The sequence below is a fragment of the Ascidia mentula genome, chromosome 3 (assembly GCF_947561715.1).
Source record: "Ascidia mentula chromosome 3, kaAscMent1.1, whole genome shotgun sequence".
Taxonomy (NCBI): domain Eukaryota; kingdom Metazoa; phylum Chordata; class Ascidiacea; order Phlebobranchia; family Ascidiidae; genus Ascidia; species Ascidia mentula.
Genome location: NC_138568.1, coordinates 11,193,682 through 11,215,144, shown reverse-complemented (window position 1 = coordinate 11,215,144; position 21,463 = coordinate 11,193,682). Strand labels below are relative to the sequence as shown.

General features: G+C 35.8%; 5 protein-coding genes across 5 annotated transcripts; 2 read left to right on the top strand and 3 right to left on the bottom strand.

The window, feature by feature from the left end:
• The first annotated feature begins 1,167 nt into the window (after positions 1-1,167).
• Positions 1,168-2,466, top strand: LOC145894292 (uncharacterized). The gene is made up of 5 exons (XM_082982831.1): positions 1,168-1,268; positions 1,391-1,639; positions 1,891-2,000; positions 2,128-2,234; positions 2,294-2,466. Exons 2-5 carry the CDS (start codon positions 1,413-1,415, stop codon positions 2,444-2,446), a joined length of 597 nt encoding a protein of 198 aa, XP_082838957.1. The 5' UTR covers positions 1,168-1,268; positions 1,391-1,412; the 3' UTR covers positions 2,447-2,466.
• A 204-nt stretch (positions 2,467-2,670) lies between these two features.
• Positions 2,671-4,393, bottom strand: LOC145894291 (cysteine and histidine-rich domain-containing protein 1-like). The gene is made up of 9 exons (XM_082982830.1): positions 4,379-4,393; positions 4,147-4,246; positions 3,976-4,082; positions 3,747-3,901; positions 3,549-3,684; positions 3,410-3,480; positions 3,106-3,325; positions 2,968-3,030; positions 2,671-2,895 (listed from the first exon to the last, which is right to left on the bottom strand). The coding sequence occupies exons 2-9, from the start codon at positions 4,223-4,225 to the stop codon at positions 2,671-2,673; spliced, it is 1,056 nt and encodes a 351-aa protein (XP_082838956.1). The 5' UTR covers positions 4,226-4,246; positions 4,379-4,393.
• Positions 4,394-6,275: 1,882 nt separating this feature from the next.
• LOC145894409 (uncharacterized) lies at positions 6,276-7,954 on the bottom strand. Its single transcript, XM_082982989.1, has 4 exons — positions 7,792-7,954; positions 7,609-7,649; positions 7,240-7,436; positions 6,276-7,008 (listed from the first exon to the last, which is right to left on the bottom strand). The coding sequence occupies exons 1-4, from the start codon at positions 7,886-7,888 to the stop codon at positions 6,978-6,980; spliced, it is 366 nt and encodes a 121-aa protein (XP_082839115.1). The 5' UTR covers positions 7,889-7,954; the 3' UTR covers positions 6,276-6,977.
• Positions 7,955-9,129: 1,175 nt separating this feature from the next.
• Positions 9,130-12,966, bottom strand: LOC145895602 (activin receptor type-2A-like). Its single transcript, XM_082984405.1, has 12 exons — positions 12,858-12,966; positions 12,310-12,476; positions 11,989-12,046; positions 11,486-11,755; positions 10,981-11,044; positions 10,642-10,722; positions 10,525-10,578; positions 10,411-10,457; positions 10,080-10,346; positions 9,880-10,019; positions 9,618-9,774; positions 9,130-9,548 (listed from the first exon to the last, which is right to left on the bottom strand). The coding sequence occupies exons 1-12, from the start codon at positions 12,964-12,966 to the stop codon at positions 9,130-9,132; spliced, it is 1,833 nt and encodes a 610-aa protein (XP_082840531.1).
• A 4,330-nt stretch (positions 12,967-17,296) lies between these two features.
• Positions 17,297-19,230, top strand: LOC145895601 (uncharacterized). The gene is made up of 6 exons (XM_082984404.1): positions 17,297-17,486; positions 17,571-17,697; positions 17,861-18,020; positions 18,099-18,276; positions 18,619-18,751; positions 18,978-19,230. The coding sequence occupies exons 1-6, from the start codon at positions 17,297-17,299 to the stop codon at positions 19,228-19,230; spliced, it is 1,041 nt and encodes a 346-aa protein (XP_082840530.1).
• The last annotated feature ends 2,233 nt before the right edge of the window (positions 19,231-21,463 follow it).

Here is a 21,463-nt window from a genome sequence, read left to right as displayed (position 1 = left end):
TCGGGCGCTTGACCGATGTTGCCAAAGTCGTTACGTGCCACCTGTTGGCCCTGTTCTAACTGTTAGTTAGACTAAGTTACTACAATTCCCCACGTACTGCAACGCATGCTTGGGCGCAAAAAGTCACGCATGCCCGACATTCAAAGAAAGCCCAACATGCTGTTTATGCTAAGTTGTTAATGATTTATATTGTGACACGGGCCCCGACACCAATCGTTTTAGCTTTTTTTGGCCATAGTGTTCCAACCTTTTTGGGGGAATGGTTGCACTTAGTTTGGTGCCAAACGGATGACGGTGATTGTATAATGACCACAAAGTGAATGCCTGGTAGTTACCTGCGATTAGAGTTTTGTCGACTCTGGCGTACGATTTGGTGCTATTTCTATACCAAACAAATTGCTGTAATTTGTGTCAGAAAAACAATGATTTGACAGTTTGTCGATAACCTGTGTGTTTATGCTTTTAGCAATATAGTCGCCGGATACCTCCATTTCAGGCGCATTTTGACAAACCAAGGTGACAATAGATGTCGCTTAACACTATTATTGTCTTGGCATTTGCAGCTGTGTAAAAGTAACACTTAGATCCTATAGAATACAATAATAATATTGACGATTTTACACAAGACTTATTCCGCATAAATAGGCTTTATTTACCAGATTCACTCTTTGCAGACCAGTGTTTCAATCTTTTTTTAAAAGTAAAACCCATTCAAAAAAAGTCAATTACGTATATGGTTATAATCTAAGTTTTAATTAAAAAATATAATATTTTTTAAATTAGCCCTATCAAATAGGCTAGGCCTGAAACATTGGCACAGGTATAACTTCTAGATAAGAATATTTGGGAATATTCTCCTCCTTTGGAATGTGGATGAGAGGAACGACGAAAACACCCGGGAAATTACAAAAATAATAAAATCGGCGTTTGACTGCTAGGACTGGTTGGTACATAAACAAAGAAAGGTCCAAAACAGTGTATTCTAATTTCACGATTCAGGACTTTTTTGCTGTATTGATAGTTGCAGTATTTTCTACCATATTTTGGTGCCGATCGACGACTTCAAACAGTTCATTTTGAATTTGTATTTCGGCGATCGTTAATTGCGCGGACGATCGCAACGTTTTTTCGTATGTTAATGCATTAGCACATTAATATTGCAGGAATTGTCGGCAAATTTTCGCAAAAGTGCGTGGAGGACATTTTTTCTAGTCTGGTTTATAAATATAGGCTGGGATGTCAGTGTACATAATGAACTATGACAGATGGTGTGTTCTATGTTTTAATATGAATAGAATAGAAGATGACATTAAATCCCAATTTTTATGTGATACCCTAATGTATTTACTAGAAAAAGCCTAATGCATTTTACAAGAATATTTATTAACAGGTTATTCTGAACAACTTGTAAGATGCCGTCTCCCTCAAGAATACCTCGCTCCAAAACTGCACCAACAAAAACTCCCAACATCCGGAACAAACAAAATGAGACTAATGAAAGTAATAGATCAAAAACAGTGATAGTCTCTTCTACCAGGAAAAACATAAAACAACCTGCTCATTCATTTCACTCAAAGTCAATAAAATCTGATGCAAATGTAAAAAAGGCTGATCGCAGGGGAATAACAGAAATTAAAAGGTTATTTTTGCAGCATCATACCAGGCTTGTAGCAGCATCTATTAGAGAAATTGTTACTTTGGTCATTTTGTTAGTTACCTAAATTACGTAATATGATTTATTAATCCTAAACGATTCAGATACTTTTACTTCAAAGATATGCTTTGATTGTATTTGGACACGTTTTTTGTTAAAACCGCATAATTTTGCACAGATTCTTAACCAGTAAGCGTCTACATTGAATGCTATGCCTTTTTATTCATATTTTCTAGATCAGAATCAGCTTTGCTACAGACAGTACAGGTTCTTGAAAATAAGGAAAACTTAACAAAGGAAGAACTCCAAGAAAACCAAAGGCTTGTAAATCAACTTTCTGCAAGTGGTTAGTTAATTTGTGTTGTCTATAATTTCAAAGCTGCTAACAATAGTTTAAATTTTATTCTATTTGTAGATGTTGCTACTAATTAAAAATGACTAAAAGTCTTAAAACAAAAAATACTTGAATGCAGAAAGCCAACTTAAAGAACAGATCAAGCAGTTGGAAATGCAGCATTTGAACTTGTGCGTGTTATTGGAACAGAATGGTTATGATCCTGTCAAAGGCACAAAGCTTAATGTAATGATGATTGCTTATGTGGTATTTTAACTTTTTTTATACGGTTGTTTTACACACAGATTCTGCATGATGCAGAGGCTGACATGAAGGAACAAGCTAAACATACAAAGATCGATGTGGACAATGTTGTCAACCACTTAACAAATTTAGACAATGTCTGTGATCAAGTTTTAAATCAACTTCAGACATTAGATTTGACGCAAGCTAACTAACTTGCCTACAATAATCATATTTTTGTCTTTTGCTATCTGCAGACAATGAAAAGAGTTTTAATTTTTACAGACTGTACATATCGCAAAAATACATTCTGTAAAAAGATCGGAATATAAGAGAACCAATTTTATAAAATACTTGAAACCAAAGAAACCACTCAACTTTCAGTTGGCCAGTTGACATTAAATCAGTTAGCATACTGTATACATGCACATAAAGCTGGTCAGTCAAAAATAACATCATCTATTCCATCTAAATCACTTCCACTATCCTCCTCTTCATTTTTGTTATCTGTAATCTTTACTGGAGTATGTTGTGTTTCTTCAGTGTCTTCTACATCTTCAATGACATTGCCAAGAGATTTCCAATGCATGGCGCGAGATTTGTATAAAGTTACTTCCACTTTTGTTCCAGAAACCAAAACCTTGCTTCGAACAGGATCAATTACCTGGAAATAGAAGTTTGTTGTATTAATCTTCTAACATGAAGTCAAACACCTAATTTGCAAAGGTTTACTTACTCCAAACAGCGAGAGCAGAAGATCAAATTGCTTTCCATTTTCAAAGTTAATACTTGCTTTAAGCTAAAAAAGATTGTAAATACTAAAGGTGAGTTCCTCGCAAATATTAAAGGTGAAACCCAAAGCACTTTCTCATACCATGACTTGATTTGCTTCAAAACATGACAAATCAACATCAACCAGTTTGGCAAAAAAAGACAACACAACATTGGGGCCAGTTTGATGCCAGTCATATCTGCAAGTTGTTTTTTCTTCCTTGGGCTTTTTCCACTTATGGATTCCTTCAGAGCAGCCTTCTTGATTCAAGAAAGATGTAAAGTCTGATGTTTTGCGTTGGCAGCATGACCAGTATTTCATCCTTTACACACATATTTGTTTTGATGAAAATCTTGTGGACCAAGACAAGAAACTGCCACAGAGAGATTCAAAGTTGAATACTTACCCTTCATGAAAAACTGCTGACCCAGGATGATGAACACATTTTAATTTATCATTTGGTCCATTGACAAACGTCTATAGACACAAATTTAATGCCAATTACTTCATCTGCAATAATGCCGTAAATACTAACAGAAACTTACAGCTTTACAACCACTGTTTCTGCAGGATGTTCCAATTGTGATTTCATTGCTTTCTTCTTTTGTGGAGTTGTCTTGTTTTGATTTTATATATGAAGCAGTTGTTTTAATGATAAGCTTTTGAAGTGGTTCACTTTCACTGCATATATAGAAATTGGCACATTTAACTCATTTACCAAATAAAATGGCACATATTTATACCTTGGCCTTTCTTTGACCAATTCAGAAACTTTTGGCACATGTGTTTGTGGTTGAACTGGTTGTTGTATCCTAATGGCCTCTTCAGCTTTATCATTTTTATCGGGTTTTTGTGGTTCTTTAGGTTTAACTGGATTGTGCAAACCCTTTGTACAGCCCTTTGAAGAAAAAATTACCACATGATTGTACAAAAGCTAGCAAAACATTATTATCATGTAGTAATAAAACTTACCGGTATTTTGAGAAAATCTGTAAAGTCAGTTGTTCTTTTTTTGCAACATGACCAACCTTTTAGTGCATCATGAAATACTGGAACACCAGGATGAAATTGGCATGGGTCTAACAAAACAACAAAATGGTTTTTAATAGTCTTCAAAAAAAATACACTCCAGTCACTAATTACCATCTCTGTTTTCTTTCAAGTTAAATTTTTGACCACAGGATTTATTGTAACATTGAATAACATCTTCAGTAGCCATCATATGTTTAATAGCAATCAATTCCTATAAAATGTATTTAAATAAAAGTAACCCTAACAGCTTACAAATAAAAAAGAAATACTTGGGATACGGTACAACTTTTGCGGAAAACTAAGCGTCCATCCATCAACAACGTAAAGAAAAACAAAATCTCACCAGTCTATTGGAGAGTTACCATTACGTAACGCTTGAATAAATTTATCAGCTGTTGTATTCTAACATGCGTGTTAAGAAGGGGAAACACCTAATGATCACACTTCAGTACATTCTTGCCACAGAGTATGGAACGTAAATTATGAAACAATGAAAAAAGTAAAGGTTTAGCTTGGTCAGACATACCCTTTCTTTAATTATTGTCAAATATTAAAACAAAATGCAAAGGATCTCAAAAATGTAAATAATTATCACCAATTTTTTTTTTCTTTCCGAGGCTGTTTAAATCTACAAATGCAAGTAATATGAAAAAAACTTGATTTAGGTTTAATATTGAGTAAATTTTCGTATCTTTATGACAATTTAAACACTATGAAATACCTGTTGCTAAAAATATTGTATTTCTGACGTTTCTTTTCAAACAAAAGGTGTATATTTGTTGTTTTTCACCAGAAGAACGTCAGATTCATAATCCATTATGATACCTGGTGGTCAAAACCTATTTTTAGTTTATAATAATCTCGCTTTCGCACGATTTCGTTCGCAGCGGTAAAAATGCGACTTTGAACAGCTGTATCTCAGAAACCAGTCGTCGCATCAAGCTACTTTTTTCGCCAAAAATGTTTTAAAGTTATGAACATCTCTTAGTTTAATTATTAAAATGTTTTATTTTTACGTGTCACATGCACTTTAAATAGTTCGCTGGAAAAACAAAATGCGGACTACAGCAACCATTGGTATAGAGCAAAAATGATTTGTCGATTTGAATGATGTTATTAGATCAGCAACCCTATAAGAGTGCTCCGCAATCGGTATGTCGCGGCCTACAGTGTGTCACAAGGCGATGCCAGGTGTTCCACGGTGTGACTATATACAACCAACTATAAATAAGATTTTTAGTTTTGACAAAACTTTGACGTTACACCAATTGCATATTAGGTAAAGCGGTGTTTCCCAACCGGTGGTTCGCGACAACATTACCGGTGGTACGTGAGCACATTTTGATTATCACAGGTTTAGTCAGTGTTTTATATATAGTGCTCGTAAAATATTGGTAACTTCATCCCCAAGGTTACGTGTCGCTTGCTGTATATTCTTAAGCTGTTACAACATCAACGTATTGATAAAAACAGTCGCGGTGTACCGAAAGAAATCACCACAACAGCAACAAAAATCTTTGTTATGTCCGTCTATTTTGTAGTTAAAAATTGACGCTCGGTGAACCTCCAACACTTGACTTCCCCGCAGTGATTTTGGTAGAAAGTAAAAATTGGAAATAATGTTCCGCAACGCAAAAAATCGATTCCCAAAGCACCAACCACGATAACAGCTTGCAATTCTACTATAGGCCAAAAGCCCCAATGACCACAATAACACTTTCCACCCGTGATTTTGGTCACACCTTTCCCTTTTCCTAAACATTGTTTCTAAAAATAGGAAGCGTTTAAATGGGAAATGATATTCAAAAAGATCCAATAAACAGGTAGGCTAAGGTTTAAACAAATACCACCTGTCACCTCGCATTGCAAAAAGCTGAGCTTTTGCATTACTTTTAGGACGTGGAATGCTGTGCCTACTTTTCCCAACCTACTCGGTCGATTCAGGCGTCCTGCCAGGACTGGAGATCAACAGTAAAAGCTCATTGATATTCAGGCTGATTATATCGTAAAGGCAATGTACAAGAATGTTCCCCAATGATTTATTTATTCTCTGTCTACACCCTTCTCAAATTCTCCGCCACACGAGTGCTACCTGAGGTTTTTGTAATAAAAATAAAATCAAAGAGTTGGAGCGTCCTTGGTTTTTCCGATCATCATTTCCAGCTCGCAAAGGTAAGTCCAAAATCGATCGGCTGGCGGAGAGCCACAATACAGATCACGCATTAAATTGAATTGTTCCTTTTATTTTATTTCATCCAGAATATCAAACAGATGTCTGATCGAAATTAGTTAGTGGTACGCAGCGACGTTGCGTTAGTGATACGTGGGCACTAAAAAGTTTGGAAAACACAAAGCTAATAAGGCAGACTTTATAGCATGGCTGAATTAATATGACTACGTACTTCTATTGTAACCTCAACTCTTGCAAATTGAGTTATTTCAAAGTTTATAACTGTGATGTCACGGTCGAAAGGTTGTAGAGCACTACTCCAAGAGATAATTCATTCGATTGACACATGCAAAAATTTTGCAATCAAAAGTCCCAAGACGCGTACGAATTTTCTTTTTATCGTTCGAATGGTTGACCATTTAGTTTTCAGCAATTTTAATTCGAACATTGCTTATTGTGCAAACAATCTTGTATTGTTACCAAAAGTGTTTTTCGGCTACCATATGTTTATAGTTTCTGCATGGGTATATTGGAACATAATTTATTTAGTGGTTCTTGACAATCACCACAGGATTGATGATTGTGGGCAACATTTTTAGTAACATGCAGCATGCATAGAACAAAAAAGTGCAAAACTCACTAAATACTTTTTAACAGACTTTGGCGCCTTTTTTTTTGTCAAGCTTGTGTATTTGATATAAAGAAGTTGAAATGAAAAAAGAAAGCATAAACATATTTAGAGCATGTACAATTCAAAGAATACTGCTAGCCTTCATTTCTCCTCAGTTAGAGACTGTCGATACCTTTCAAACACAAGTACAAAGAGACAAATGGAAAGCTAATGTTTCAATGTTACAAACAATTCTCTTAGCAACAACTTATTTTTATTGCCAATATTAAAAACGTATGGATTAGAACATAGAATAGCCTTACAATAATCGTGGAATTTAACCTTAAGGTTATCTGTATATTTATCAAGAAAAGAATCATATTGATAAAAAATCAGAAATACAATCAAATAAAACAGGGAGTACCTTATTATTCTGGCCACTTGAAATGCACCAGTAGCACCCAGGCCAATGTTGACTGAAAAAAGGAGCCAGTTTTTTGGTGTAATGACCAGAGAGTAGCGTGACCAGATGAAACCAGTTGCAGTAAGTGAAGCTGACTGGTTAAGACTCAATTTTTCAGGTGGTCTAAAGTAGTCTGACAATCCTGCTATCACAAGTGCCTGAAAAAAAATGATTTACAGCTAAGATTAAGAATGAATAATGAAAATATTTAAAAAAGAAAAGGTTTGTAAATTGTTGAATACACAAACATGTGGTTACGTTGTGCATTTATTGAGGAAATTAAAAAGTCAAGAAAGCTGTTATAATCAAGATATTCATGCAAATTCATACCCATTTAAATGCTGGTGCCCAAAAGTGAATAGTTTTTAGACCTGGAAAATAAATATCTGGTGAAAATCTATACAAATAGCAAAATATTTCCACAATTTCTTTGCAAATGATCTAAACCAGACATTCTGTAGCAAAATATTGTAAAAAAAATTGATTTTTTTTTCTATTTAATCTGGTACTTACCAGCAGGATGATTCCATTTGGTTTTAAGACTGTCGGACATTCGGGCCTGCAATCTATGGTCCAACTTGTAAAGTGCAGTGCGTAAATTGTTGGCCATTTTCTTTCTAGTGTAATAGAATTGTAAGGGAAACAAATTTTTCAAAAACCTCAAATACACTAAACACCTGCTTGGTAAAACACTAAATTATTCACTGAAAAATACTTGTGAAATGAATATTAAACCAAAATAACAACGGCCTATCTAAAAAGCATAAACGCGAGAAAATTACTTCCAAAAAAATGACCTATTTTTTGTAAATATGGATCAAATTTCTTTAACAATATATCGCTTGGAAATTCCCGTGGAGGAGAAGTAAACTTATTGACAAACACCTACTCAAGCGTGACGTCGCCTACCCAAGCGTATAATTTAGCGATGCTCTTTTGGGGGTTTCAGCGCTTAAAACTTTCGTGTTATGTGATTGAGTATCTCCATTTTCGAATTTAGCTTCACAATAAATTTAAGACATGCATTCCTTAGCAGCACATTATCGTCAAACAGAAACGCATGTTGACGCGACACACCGTACTTGAATCTCTGCTTACGTAGATTTTGGAAAAACCTGAAGGGGGCCGCGCTTATCCTGACGTCACCAAGTCTGAGTCTACTCTGAATACGTCTCGATAACAGCAGGTAGACCTAATAAACATACAAGACACTTCAAATCTTCGCATCTTCTTGTGCCAAAAATAGTTATGGAATACAAAACAAACACAGTTAAAAACTCTTTCACGCAAACTTGGTTGCTGTAATATTGCTCAGGCAAATCTTGGTAAAATACTTTGCACCACTGTGATAAACGTTTTGCATCAAAATGAAAAAAACGACTATAAAAATACGTTATTAACCGGTTACCCACTTTAATCCTGAACTAACATCATACAAAGTAATTTAGTTGGCCTCGATTTCATTTCAGTCCAAAGACACATTTGATAGCTATTTCAGCACTGCTTGTGACGTTTCTAATAAAAGCATGCTATCCCTATTGTATGCTGGTTGCTAAGGTTTGAAACCATTGACGCATAACGAAGCCCGTGGTAACCCTAAATAAACAGTTGACACCTTCCCACATGACTGTGAAAAAGATAAATGAGACGCTAAATGTTCAAGATCCATTGCCTGATACAGACTTTTGTTTCCTCACTAAATCGTGTGATATGGGGGCATGTCATTCTAACTCCTGAACTGTTTGCTTCAAGACAAAGTACGCCATGGGGAAATTTTGTTTTGCAGGTGCAGCACGTTTAATATCGCCAATATGAACTTTGTTTTTTTCATTATTTGGAAAAACTGTTCCTTTACACTGTAGATTCTTTTATAACTATAGGATCATCTGTAAAGTTGGACAACAACACTGACTGCAAACGTGTTTCTACGCATGCCGCACTGAGACGCGCGTCTTCATCTTTATCCCAACATTCCTCAATTGTTTTCACAAGATAGGATGCCCATGCCAATCGTGTTTTGTTTTCTAATGTTTTGTTTATAGGTATTGACGATGTGTCGTCCAAACCAATTGGATGGAATGCTTCATTTCCGTTTAAAGGTTTTGGAGATTTGACTAAAACAGTGTTTTTGCAGGTTATTTTATCTTCGGGTGACAGAAAACCAAACAAAGGTCGTTTTCCATTTGCAACCACGTGATCAAAAAGTTGTTCTGTCGTTGAGACATCGTTTTGATAAGGCAGTGAGTGATTCTTGGCTTCACTACCCGCCTCTGCAAATATAAAAAAAACATATATAAAATTTTTTGCAAACTGGAAAAAACTAGTAAACTAGCATGTACCGTACAATCCGTGACAGCAATTTACAATTTCCCACATCACCAATGCCATTGAGTAGACGTCAGCCTGTTTTAAAGATCTTCTCGGTCGGTTCAAGTTTATAGAAAGGTCTAGAATTTCCGGAGCTGCGTAGTAAGGAGTTCCTTCTCCCACTAGATGCTGTAGAAATCGGAAACATCAAACAGGTAAATGTATGTGTATGTAATCATATATGAGACGTATATTCATACATGTGAATTACGTTGCTGATACACAGTCGCTTACATTGGCTTTAAGAGTGTTCTCGTGTATGCATTGTAACGTATTAGCTATTCCAAAATCCCCGACAGCCAGCGACAGATTTCCGCGGACCATGATGTTGTCGCTTTTGAGATCGCGATGAACAATGGTTAGTTTATGTTTCCCTACAGCATTATTTTTTTAAATTTAGTTCTTTTTTAACGTATCGGGAAGTCAACACTTGCCTTCTAGATCTGTAGACGAGTGCAGAAACGCCACTGCCCCTGCTAAGTTCAGTAAAAATGAACAGCATACATGCAGACCCACTGAGTTGTTTTCTAGATAGAATCGCAGCGAACCATTAGTACAAAATTCGGTAAGTATTCCAATATGCGAATCAACGGAAAAGGGTCCAAAGTATTTGACGACATTGGGGTGCCCGCATTCCGAAATAAGGCTGTTTATTTCGGTTTCATTCAGGTAAGATATCTCGCTTTCCATTGTATTAAATTCTACAAAATAACATTTTGAAATGGTGGGTTAATTGATCAACGCTTGTTCACGTTTGCGGTTTACCTTTAAAACACAAAATAATCTCCCCTTTTTTTGCCAGGTAAACAGTTCTGAAAGTATAAGTGGGATGAACAAATGGTATATAATCGTCTACACATCAAATTCAACTCTTCTTACCCAAATTTTCCTCGACCAATTGAATGGTTGAACAAAATATCGATTCTTTTATCCCTAAAGTTGTAATGATTTTCGGGAAATGACATGTTTAACATTAAAGTAAATCAACTCTATTACCTTCTCGTTTCATCCGGTTTTTGCAGATTTCCTTTTTCGTTGCTATTGTGAAACTCAGACTTATCCTTTGCACATTGAGCACTGTTAATAATTAACCAAGATATATTAGCTGAAAACCATGTAGCCTAAACACCTGCACTACGTACACAAATGGATGCAGTATGACGTAATAACACATTACCGTCGCAGCAGAAAATAGTAATTGTCAACAAATCAGTAAAAAAATAATACAAATGCAGTTGTTGGTGATTTGTACCAATAGCACTGTATTCTAAGTACATTATACATAAACTCCCTTTCAATGCAAACCATAGCAGCCAAAAATATAAAAATTTAAACCTGTAAAAGCCTTGCAAAAGATTTTCTTTGAAATCAGCTTCTGTGGATTGTAAATGTGTGTAGACTGCAAATAAAAAGTAAATCAAAAAACTTTCCGATAAAATCGGAAACATTTTTTACTTATTTTAAAAAGAAAGCTTATTGCTCCAAGCCCAATTCCCAATGCGATTAACACAAAAACCACCAGTGGAATTTCAGTATTTCCAGCAGTATCTGAAAAAGTTGTGATATAGTTTAGTGATCATATTTACGTATCAACCAAGTTGTTTATGTTGAGGAACATCTTTTTCAAACCAGTGGAAGCCCAGCATATGAGAACAATTCATGCCGAAATAAGCTTCCAATATTTTTTGGATTATTTTGGGAGTTTTAGAAATGTGCTAATGCTGTAAGTACATGTGTTATCTTGTACAACCGAAAAGCCAACCTAAAAAAATTTTTTTTTTCAATAAGGTCCCAGCAAAGTTTATAACTCAGTACAGTGGTCGGTGGTACATACATTTACCTGATACACTTTCAGTGAGTGTACTTATTGTTTTCAAAGGAAGTTGGGGCGACGTAGTAATTGGCAACGCATTGATTTTGTGTTCCGAAGACCGCAACATGTCGTTGCACAGTTCTCCGGAACAACAACACATTTGAAGCTGAACTGTTTCGTTGGGCATCGCGTAGGGTGCATGTTTTCTGTAATCTTTTCTGTTCATTTTTTCACTGATAAAGGATTTGCAAAAACCTTTGCCACATTTGGAACTGTAAATGTCGTTATCAAAGCACCCTATGAAAAGGAATAGTAGTTACTTGAAATAAACACAGTAAAACAAGAGTTTAAATTGTGCTTATGGATGGCAGTTTTATGAATAAATGTCGTTCTTCTTCATTAGGTAAAAAACAAAATACGAAAAAATGTATTTTCTGACAGTTTAGTTACCATTTGGACAATAGCAAATCCCTACACGAATGTATTATTGCAAGATATAAAAAAACTAGAAATTGACCATTTCTACCCACCAAGTGTTGTAATTTTCTTTACAATCCCATCAACAGCATGCCAGTTAGCTTTACACGTCTGAAACAATTAGTTTGTTTGAAGCAAACCACAACGAGCAAATGAATAATGTAATAGTTGTCCGAATTTGCGTTTTAAACGACCTAAACATTTAAACATTTATGATTTTGAATAACATGTAATGTTCGGACGTAGTTTAGAAAACATTACCCACCAATTATATCGCTTAGCTGTGACGACAACACGCGGATCCTGGGAATATTCTCAAGTGCTTTCCTAGCTCGAAAAAAGAACTCGAAGAAGGACAATAAACAACAACTTACCGATTTGCATTCCACGGTAGTGCTTTTGTTGCCGTCCTTTCTTGAACTGTACTGTAAGCATTTCGTAGTATTCACCGCGCTTCCACTACCAAATACTTTGGAATTATTGTTTCTTAATCGCATGTCCACTAACAGCAACTGGCTAGTTAAACAGAAATATGCTTTATCTGAAAACATTTCATTTTGGTGTTACTGTTATACGCAAGTTTCCAGTGCTATCTGGAAGCATTGCATTGATATCGATTACACCTAACCAAAGTGAACGCTGAAAACATTTAAACTGCAATTGGGTCGACTGTGAGCCAACTGTCATCAGTGCAGCAGTAGACTTTGCACCTGGCATTGATAACAAATGCAACTCAACTTCGTGTTTGCCAGCTGTGAGCTCGACCGCAATGTATGTCGACTTTTCGATCGTACATCACCCGTACTGTCGACTGTGCTCCGTAGAAATTTAGGCTGACCGCAAAACGCTGTCGAGATTGCATAACGCGAACAACAAGCTAGTGGGAGCTCGTTGCTTGACGTACAATCTCATTCTGGGAAACCATCGAGTTTCAAGTATTTTACCCTTCCCAGTGCGGTCTGACTTGCCTCACAAGGAATTATTTTCATTGTGGCGTTCGTTGTTAAGTTCATGTACAAAATCTTGGCCATGGCGCTCTTAAGTTGTTGCAAATATTAAACAGACAAAATACAATGTCTCAGTTTTCATTGAAAATGTAATTATCTACTATTATGAATTTACAGATTTTCGTATCAATTAAGCATTGCGTTAAACCCAATGCAAACCTTATAAATGTAAATGTAATAGATAGTGATTTGTAAAGCATCTCAGAGTAGCTTTTTGGAATTGTTTGACAAAATTATCTTTCAATCAACAACCATATATCCCTACAAACGGCCACGATATCATTAGGAAACTAGAAAAAATGGAAATGTTGCATTGTTGTGCAGCACGCCCTCGATCGATCGCTCATTCGCGTCATGATGTCCTAAGAAATACCCGGCGTTAGAAGACTAATTGATAATTCTTCCTGTCTGTGTGTTTTCAGTTGGCATAGCGTATGCATGCGACATGAAATATGTGGCAACAAAATAAAGAGCGCAAGCGCCAGGAAAACAAGTCCTAAAAAGCAAACCTCGTTTTTTCAAGCTACAAATTAGTTTGTTGGTCTACACACTACCGGTTGCCCTGACTAGCTTTTTACACGTTGCTATTTTGCGATGTTCATATTAACGCAGTAAACAACAAAACCCACTGTTTAAAATAAATATTTACTCGTTACAAAAGTACCTGGACCCTGCCGGATATTGACCAAACTTCGGTTTCCTGGTCCGACGCTTAAGTTTACCGGATAGGTGCAACAGCATTTACGATCTACAAATTTTGCAAAATACTCGCTTTGGGGCCTTCTGCACAAAACGATATGTGATGGCTTTCGTCTTAAGATTATTTGTTACTAATTTATAAGCCAAAGCCGACAGTTAAATAAACAGCGACAGGTGTAACGTTATAATGTTTGTAAAAATAGTATAAAAACACACGATATGAATCAAATTATTTGAAACCACATTTACATTGGAGAAAATTGCCCATTCTGGATTCTATTCAAATAAGTGCCACATAGTTACATCTTAAGATTTCAAAGGAGGAAAAATTTAGATTTTGTCTTGTGTGTTGTAATTTGAGTGGTAAAAGATAGTCGATGATTAAAAAGGTACAAATGTACTGACAAAAGGAAATTTTACTTTGTAATCGTTGAACTGCTAATTTGTGAAAGGTCATCGGACTATGCTTGGTCACCTCAAATGTTACATGGGCATGTTTGTAGTTATGTACATACTGTCTTAATTAGTAATGTAATGTACTTTGGTCACCTTAAAAAACCGGTGTGACATATGTGCCATAGTAGAATAATTAGATGGTTTTTCAAATACAAGTTGTTTTTGTTTCACCAAAGCCTGTCATAAATAAATGACAAACTGCTCCCTTGGTTTGTCGTAAATTATGTAGTGGTGCGTGTTGGCCAACACGAAAATAAACAAATGTTGTGCAGCATATTACAAACTGAATAACGATTCGTGACGTTTAAGACAAATTTCCGAGTGTCAACCAACAGGCGAGAGTGGCACGATTTCTTTGCCAAATGTCAATCAAAATGACGAATGGCATCGAGTGGTCGTAGTATCACGCGGTCAGAGTACGCATTTTGTGGCAGACAGACGAAGAAACTGTTGTACATCCGGGCATTATCAGAACCACGGCTTTATGTTGTTAAATTCATAAAAGTTTGCTAAAAAGCATCTACATAAATATAAATAGTTGCAGTCGTTCATTATACCATAAAGGAAAGGTAAACAATGCTGCAAAGAAATAATTAAATTTGTGAAACGAAGTGTTTGTAAAGAATATATGGCGTAAACGAAATATTGCGACAACCAGTTGGTCAGTGGTCATAAATCGCAGTTGGACTTGCTCTAATTGCTCGGGGTGCAATTTAGCAGCCATAAAATACAGAAGTAAAAGTAAATCGTCGAGTTTGCCACATATCGCAGTTACCAGCGATCGGTGGAGAGACGGCGGCGAAAGTTTTTAAAATAGTTTTTTTTTTAAGTCATAACAAACTACTATAGAGGCATCGTAATCTTCTGAGGTTGTTGCCTGTAGACATCAATTAACTGACACGTAATGATCGCCTTTTTCCAGAAGCTTTTAGATTTAGAAGAAAAAATGTTTTACAAGGCGCTAGTCAAAAAGATAAGTCATCTCGAACCTTGGCATTATGACAAAGCGATGCAATTACCAGAGTCTAATTGCACCCTTTTTTTGTAGAAACTATTCTTTATGTAATAAGTTGTCCGAGTTGAATTGCCAAATATAGGCAAGCTATCGTCAAATTAGTTAGAGGCGGCCAAATGACCTTGTTTGTCCTGCATTGATATGTTGCCCAGCAGCTTATCAATACAATTCTTACTGTTTTCGTTTGAAAAAATTGAGATTGAAAAAAAATTTGGCGTGCGATGTGGTTTGCTGCAAAGTGACGTAATGTATTACAGATGAATAACGATTTTTGACGTTAAATGTCATTACGGATGGCATTTACTGACGGCACATCGTCTCATGTACCACGAACGCTACGATAGTGCATAGCATATGTCATGCATGCTGCCAGTAATAATCCTTGGGGCTGAGTTGCTGGAAACAGACACAATATGTATTCGAAGTTTCAGGAAAAACGAAGTTCTATTTTTGTAAATTGGTGATGATAATTATTGGTCTTTGGTTCGGCGTGGTTTTGCCTTCACTTGGTTGTTGCCTAATATGCAAGGAAGGCCACGAACAATATTCAGTTTTTCTCAACACTTCGGAATATTCGGATAAAACTTGTTCAAATTCAAGCACGCACTGTATGTTCATTGACGGCTTACTTCAGACGTTTGGGACAAATGGTAAGTTTTATGTAGAATTAAAATACTCTATTTTTCCTGTTTCTTTGTTGTTTGCAGTTTCGTTTCATTTTAGTCTTCATATATTTTGCGAAAAAATTACTATAGGCTACATCTGGTCAACTTTGCTAAAAATGATTTTCAACATGAAAATATAAGTCTGAGGGAGAATGAGGGTTTAACCATAACCAAGTTTATAGGCTGGTGTAAAATGACGTGATGATTTATTTGGAAATCGTGTTTGACTTGCTGTTTGGGTTGTTCACAAAGGTCACAGTTGTCGCATGTTAGCGATTACCGCGATTACGTAATCTTCAATCATGCGCTATATATATTTATTGCATATCCTCGGTTGTCTAACATGTTTAGGAAAGATATTCGCCGACGCAACTTTTTTTAGGTGTTGTTTTTCATAAAATTGAGAAATAACGGCTAAACGCCATATTCAGAAATTTCCAAATATATTGATAACGCCAGCATATGTACCGAATAAATCAAGACCATATCGGGCTTTTGTGTCAAATGTTTCTTAGTTTTATGTAATTTTTTGTCGATAACAAACATCTTGAAATATGTAGTAACATTTTCCCTTGGAATGTGTGCGACCGACAGCCAATGCCATACTACCGATTGTCGTCAGCTTGTGACGTCATTACTTGCCAAAGAATCCACAGAATTATCCAGCCCAAGTTTGTTTGTCGACATTAAGTAAGTGTCTACACTCTTTTATTATTTCATTTTGATGAGTTCCTTTTTACATCACATGTTAGTATTACAAGGAATTTCACAAAACAGTCAAATTGCAATTCTGATGATAAGGGACTTCCCCATATTGCAGAAAACAATGAAATATGTTTTATTTCAAACGTTAGGGCAAAGTAAATATGCAAATACAAATGTCCTAACATTTTCACTGACACCAAAATTTATGTTTAGGTCATGTAACTACTCTTGCTGTCAGCAAAGACCGTGCAACAAACAAAATACATTACACGGAGCTTTATGGTTCACCCTGTTGTGTATGTTGTGTTTGTGTGGTTTCAATTTCCTCTTTATTAGAAATAGTTGAACTAACGGCAGAGTGGCAAGCGATGAACGTTACAATGATCTTTTAATTAAAAAAAAACTACTATTTACGCCCATCCGCAATCATATCCTAAGATTCTGTCTTGTCAAAATATTTTTAAAGTTCTTTGTGACATTTTCACTGGTAACAATATGCTAAATCACTGTAGTAATATGCAATCAAGATACCATGTTACCCTGCCATTTCCGCCAAAATGTCTTTTAGAGTGCCCTGCCATTTCCGCCAAAATGTCTTATGTATGTATTTATTAAGTTGGCCTTTTTCAATTAGAAGTTGGTTTTGTTTACTATTTTTAGTTAGGTTTGCATGTTTGTAGACGTCTTTAGGTTGTTATCTTTTATTTTGCTTTAATGGACCTTTGTTTTGGTGTGTTCTACCTTTAGTTTATCGCCCGTCTCCACATCAACTTTCTTTTTTCTTTTTCAAAGCTTATAGGTGTAAAATAACTCGATGAAGATTTTGTTAATCACCGCAGTGCTGAGCTGCTGGGTTACCAATGTTTTAAGCGTACAATGCAGAGTTGGATATCAAATAAAGTCGAGTTTTGATTCCACAAGCACCTGGCAAAACGTACAATGTGCTGCATCGATACCCCATTGCCTTTTCTCGACAAGTGCGACAACCTTCATGAGCGCCAAAAGTGAGTGACAGTAAAAAGCATCCGAGAATCTGACGATATTTTGGTGAAATATTTCAATTTGGTAAAAATTATGTTTTATTCCAGTACAACTGAGTGCCGGTCGTTGCAGCAACGAAACTACTTGTCGACCAGATTCTTGTAATGCACTGATTGAATTGATTCCGTCCAATGATAAGACTCGTTCCATTCTTTCCTTACCTTTAACCTTTGTGTGAGTTTGCCTATCTACACAAATCCGCTAATTATGTAACATTTGTGACTAAACATCATATCAGCGCAAATTTAGATGCAATATGGAAACATCTACTTGTTACTTTTCGGTAAATACTGGGTGCACAAAGGTGCAATATATCAGGGAATGTATTGTTTTGCAGGCAATGTACGTTCGGCTGTTGTCAAAAAAATTTGTGTAACTACAATCTGACGACAGTACAAGCTAACAATGGGTTCTTGTACAACCGGACAACCACGGCGATGCAAACTACCACAGCAACAAGAATCACTACATCTAACAAGATAACTCAGCCAACAACGGCAACAACAACAACGACTGCAACAACAACAACCACAGCAACAACAACAACAACAACAACAACTGCAAGAAAAGAAGCAACAGAAACAACAAACAATCTTCCTAATGGCTTAACGTGTAACAGGGGTTATGAGGTTGACATTGAACTCCTAAAAAACAGCGGTTTAAAACGTCAGTGGAGTGTGAGCCAGTGTACTGGAAACGATAACTACTGCATCAGCGCCAGAGGACATGTTGTTGTTGCCAGCTTGTTTCCAAGCAAGTACTTCATAAATGCAATAAACTTAAATAAATATAGACTATTTTATCATTGTTTGCAAATGAAGATCGTTAAAGAAAAAAGCCAAAGCTAAGATGCTGTTAATCATGTTAAGTAAACGTACTTAACATGATTAACCGCATCTTTGCTTTGGCTTTTCCCTTCAAATGTCAACTCCACTTATTTTGCACCCAAGATCGTTGAGTTTGTAAAAAAATAGTAAAATTAACTGGTATGAAAGAAATTTGCCGCCATTTTTAATGTCACGTGATAAACAACAAACTTTTACTTAAATAAACTTAAATATTCAGGTGTAATTTTTACTTCTTTTATCTGCAAAGGTAATGTGTTTGCGGGATTATGTGTTTCAAGTGCGTTGTGCGAAAGCAGGAATTGCAGTGAAATCGCTGCTTTAATGATCAGCGCTGACCCCAAAATTCAATCTGTTGTTAATGGACTTGGATATTCAATTCTGTAAGGGCAATGATTTAAGTTTAGCTGTAAGGTTGAAAGCAAAATATTTGTGAAAGTTAAAATGAAACATGTTGCGGCGAGTAAAAACATTGACATTTAAACGAAAATTTAATTATTTAAGCACAATAAATACACAAAAAATGTAATTACAAAATTGTTTTCAAATAATAATTATGACTATTTTTTCACAAATGCCTACTAATTACTTGTATTTTATGTTATTTAGAAATTGTTCAACAACATGCTGCCAAAACAATTTGTGCAACCAACCGAAATTAGCTGGTGAAGCCGGTGAAGCTGGTGAAGCTGGTGAAGCTGGCACCGTTGGTACAGTTGATGCAGTTTATCCAACTGAAAACACAGTTACATCCACGCCATCAACCACGAGTAGGGCGAAGAACCTTAAAGGATTCAGCTTTTATTTTATGGTTTGCATCATTGCATCATTCATTTTGAAAGCATTATGCCAGCGTTTGTAACGACAGCTAGGATAAACAGCATAGCGTCGATCATTTTTGAAATTTAGCGTTACTTTAAAACATGATTTGCTTGTAGTCAGAGATTTCGACAGTATTTTCTAGATTTTTTACAGACTGACCTTAATTATGTTTACGGATAAGTATGTGGCTGTTCAAATTGCATTTAAAACTAAATTTATCTTTAACTTGTCTCATACGGGTATTACATAATGTACCCTTGCTTTTCTGTTTGTACTTATAATCACATCACTCACGTCAGGTAATGGTGTTTGCTTCGTTCTCATGAATATTTTTGCATGCAAGCTGCATATAATACGCCATTTGGTATGACAACAAATCTTGTTCGAGTAAAATTTCACTCATTTACTCTGCTAATACCGAAAAGAATCACTTTTGAAGACAATTGGCCAAACTACGTTGGTTATCATTTCTAGTTAAAAGTAGATTGCAAACATTTCATTTCTTCATTTATGTTAAGCTATAATTTAAGTGTTTAATTTATTTTGGCCTTTTGCGTCACTACCTCGTCATATTAAATATGGTACATTTGTCCTTTTTGATCCGTTGTACGTTGCAGTATAGATCGCGTATATTTTCATACATCACTTTAATTGCCACGTCCATAGCATGGAAATGTCATATTTGCAGCAAATAGGACAGATTGTTAAAACTTTTTCCAGGTCTTTTTTTGCGTGAATTTAAATGGTAGTAATGCCAGGTATGACAATTTTATGCGGTCAAGTGCATGCCAGCAATACGGCAATGAACTTTGCATGCTTAGGCCTATATAGGTTTAAAGGGCAAACTCTATGATCCTGAAAGATAGCGGCATTGGCTAAACCAGCAACAAATCAAGTAAGTAAGTGAAGTATAATAGTTGGAATTAGTTTACACTCAGGAACACTATTACCGGATTTGCTCAAAATTTTGAGAATACAGAGACTGATTTATACTATTGTTAACATTGTCATGTTTCATGTACGAAAAAACGTTTGGGCAACAACTTATGTCATGGTCAGTTTGAATTGGTCGGTTGGTGTAGCTCCATCATCATGCGAAACATGACAATGTTAACAATAGTATGGGCCGGTCTCTTTATTCTCAGATTTACGCTCAATTGTGTACCTCAAAGTGCAAAATTACATTACGTATAAATCACAACTTTCATTGCAATATTATGCCAGAAGACATTCGATGACGCAACAGTATAGTTTGGACACTGTTGCGATTAAATATCATGAAAGTAATTCAATGAATAGTAACGTTTCCTCTTGGAACTTGTGCGACAGACAACCCATGCCATACTCCCGATTGCCGCCACATTTATGACGTCATTGTTTAATACCACAGGATCCACAGAATTATTCAACCCAAGTTTGTTTGTAAACAGCATTGAATTACTACCTGTGTTAGTTTATTATCATAACATTGACAGTATATCATAACACACACATAAAAGCTGCAATACACATAACGAACTCCAAAATATATTAAATATACAAGGTAATTGTAAATTTATATGGCATGTAACTTAGGCTTACCATATCTGATTAATCCCTGTCCGATTTGTGCCATGCTGACCAGTTATGCAGCCCAAACCTAACCATTTTTGAAAAATAGATCCGCAACGCCTCATACTCAGTATTTTGAAATAAATGTATGACATATCGCAAGAAACAAAATGTATTATTTCAAATCTCCGACACTTTTTAGCATATTGTTCCAGGCGCAGATTTGAACTTAGGTTAATACTAAAAAGTTTCTTGCATAAAATGTCACACACAGTTCAATCTGATGTTGTCACTACCAAACTTTAACAAAACATTTTTTCCGGACGTTTTGTTGAATGTTTTTTTGTGTCGGATTTTGATAAAAGTATTCAAAAATATTTAAAGATCCTTTTAAAGAGAAACACTGGCCTAGCATAGATAACAGTAGTTCTCAACTTTTATGAAGTCGTAAGGTAACAATCTCGAAATCTTTGAACGCTGCTTCGTTTATCATTGCCACAGCTGCAACAACAGCTTCCCAAAAGGAAGTAAAACTCGTGTAGCTTCTTTCAAAATTCAGACATAGTAGAAATGATATAGAAGTAAGCTTTCTACGCCTAAACAATGTCAAAAAGCGACATAAAATTTGGGAACACCTGAAATAGGAGATAAATGTCGTTGCTCTCGAGACAGATTTTAATATCGGAAATTGGGTGTGTAGGTAGGCCTACACGTTGTTTAAG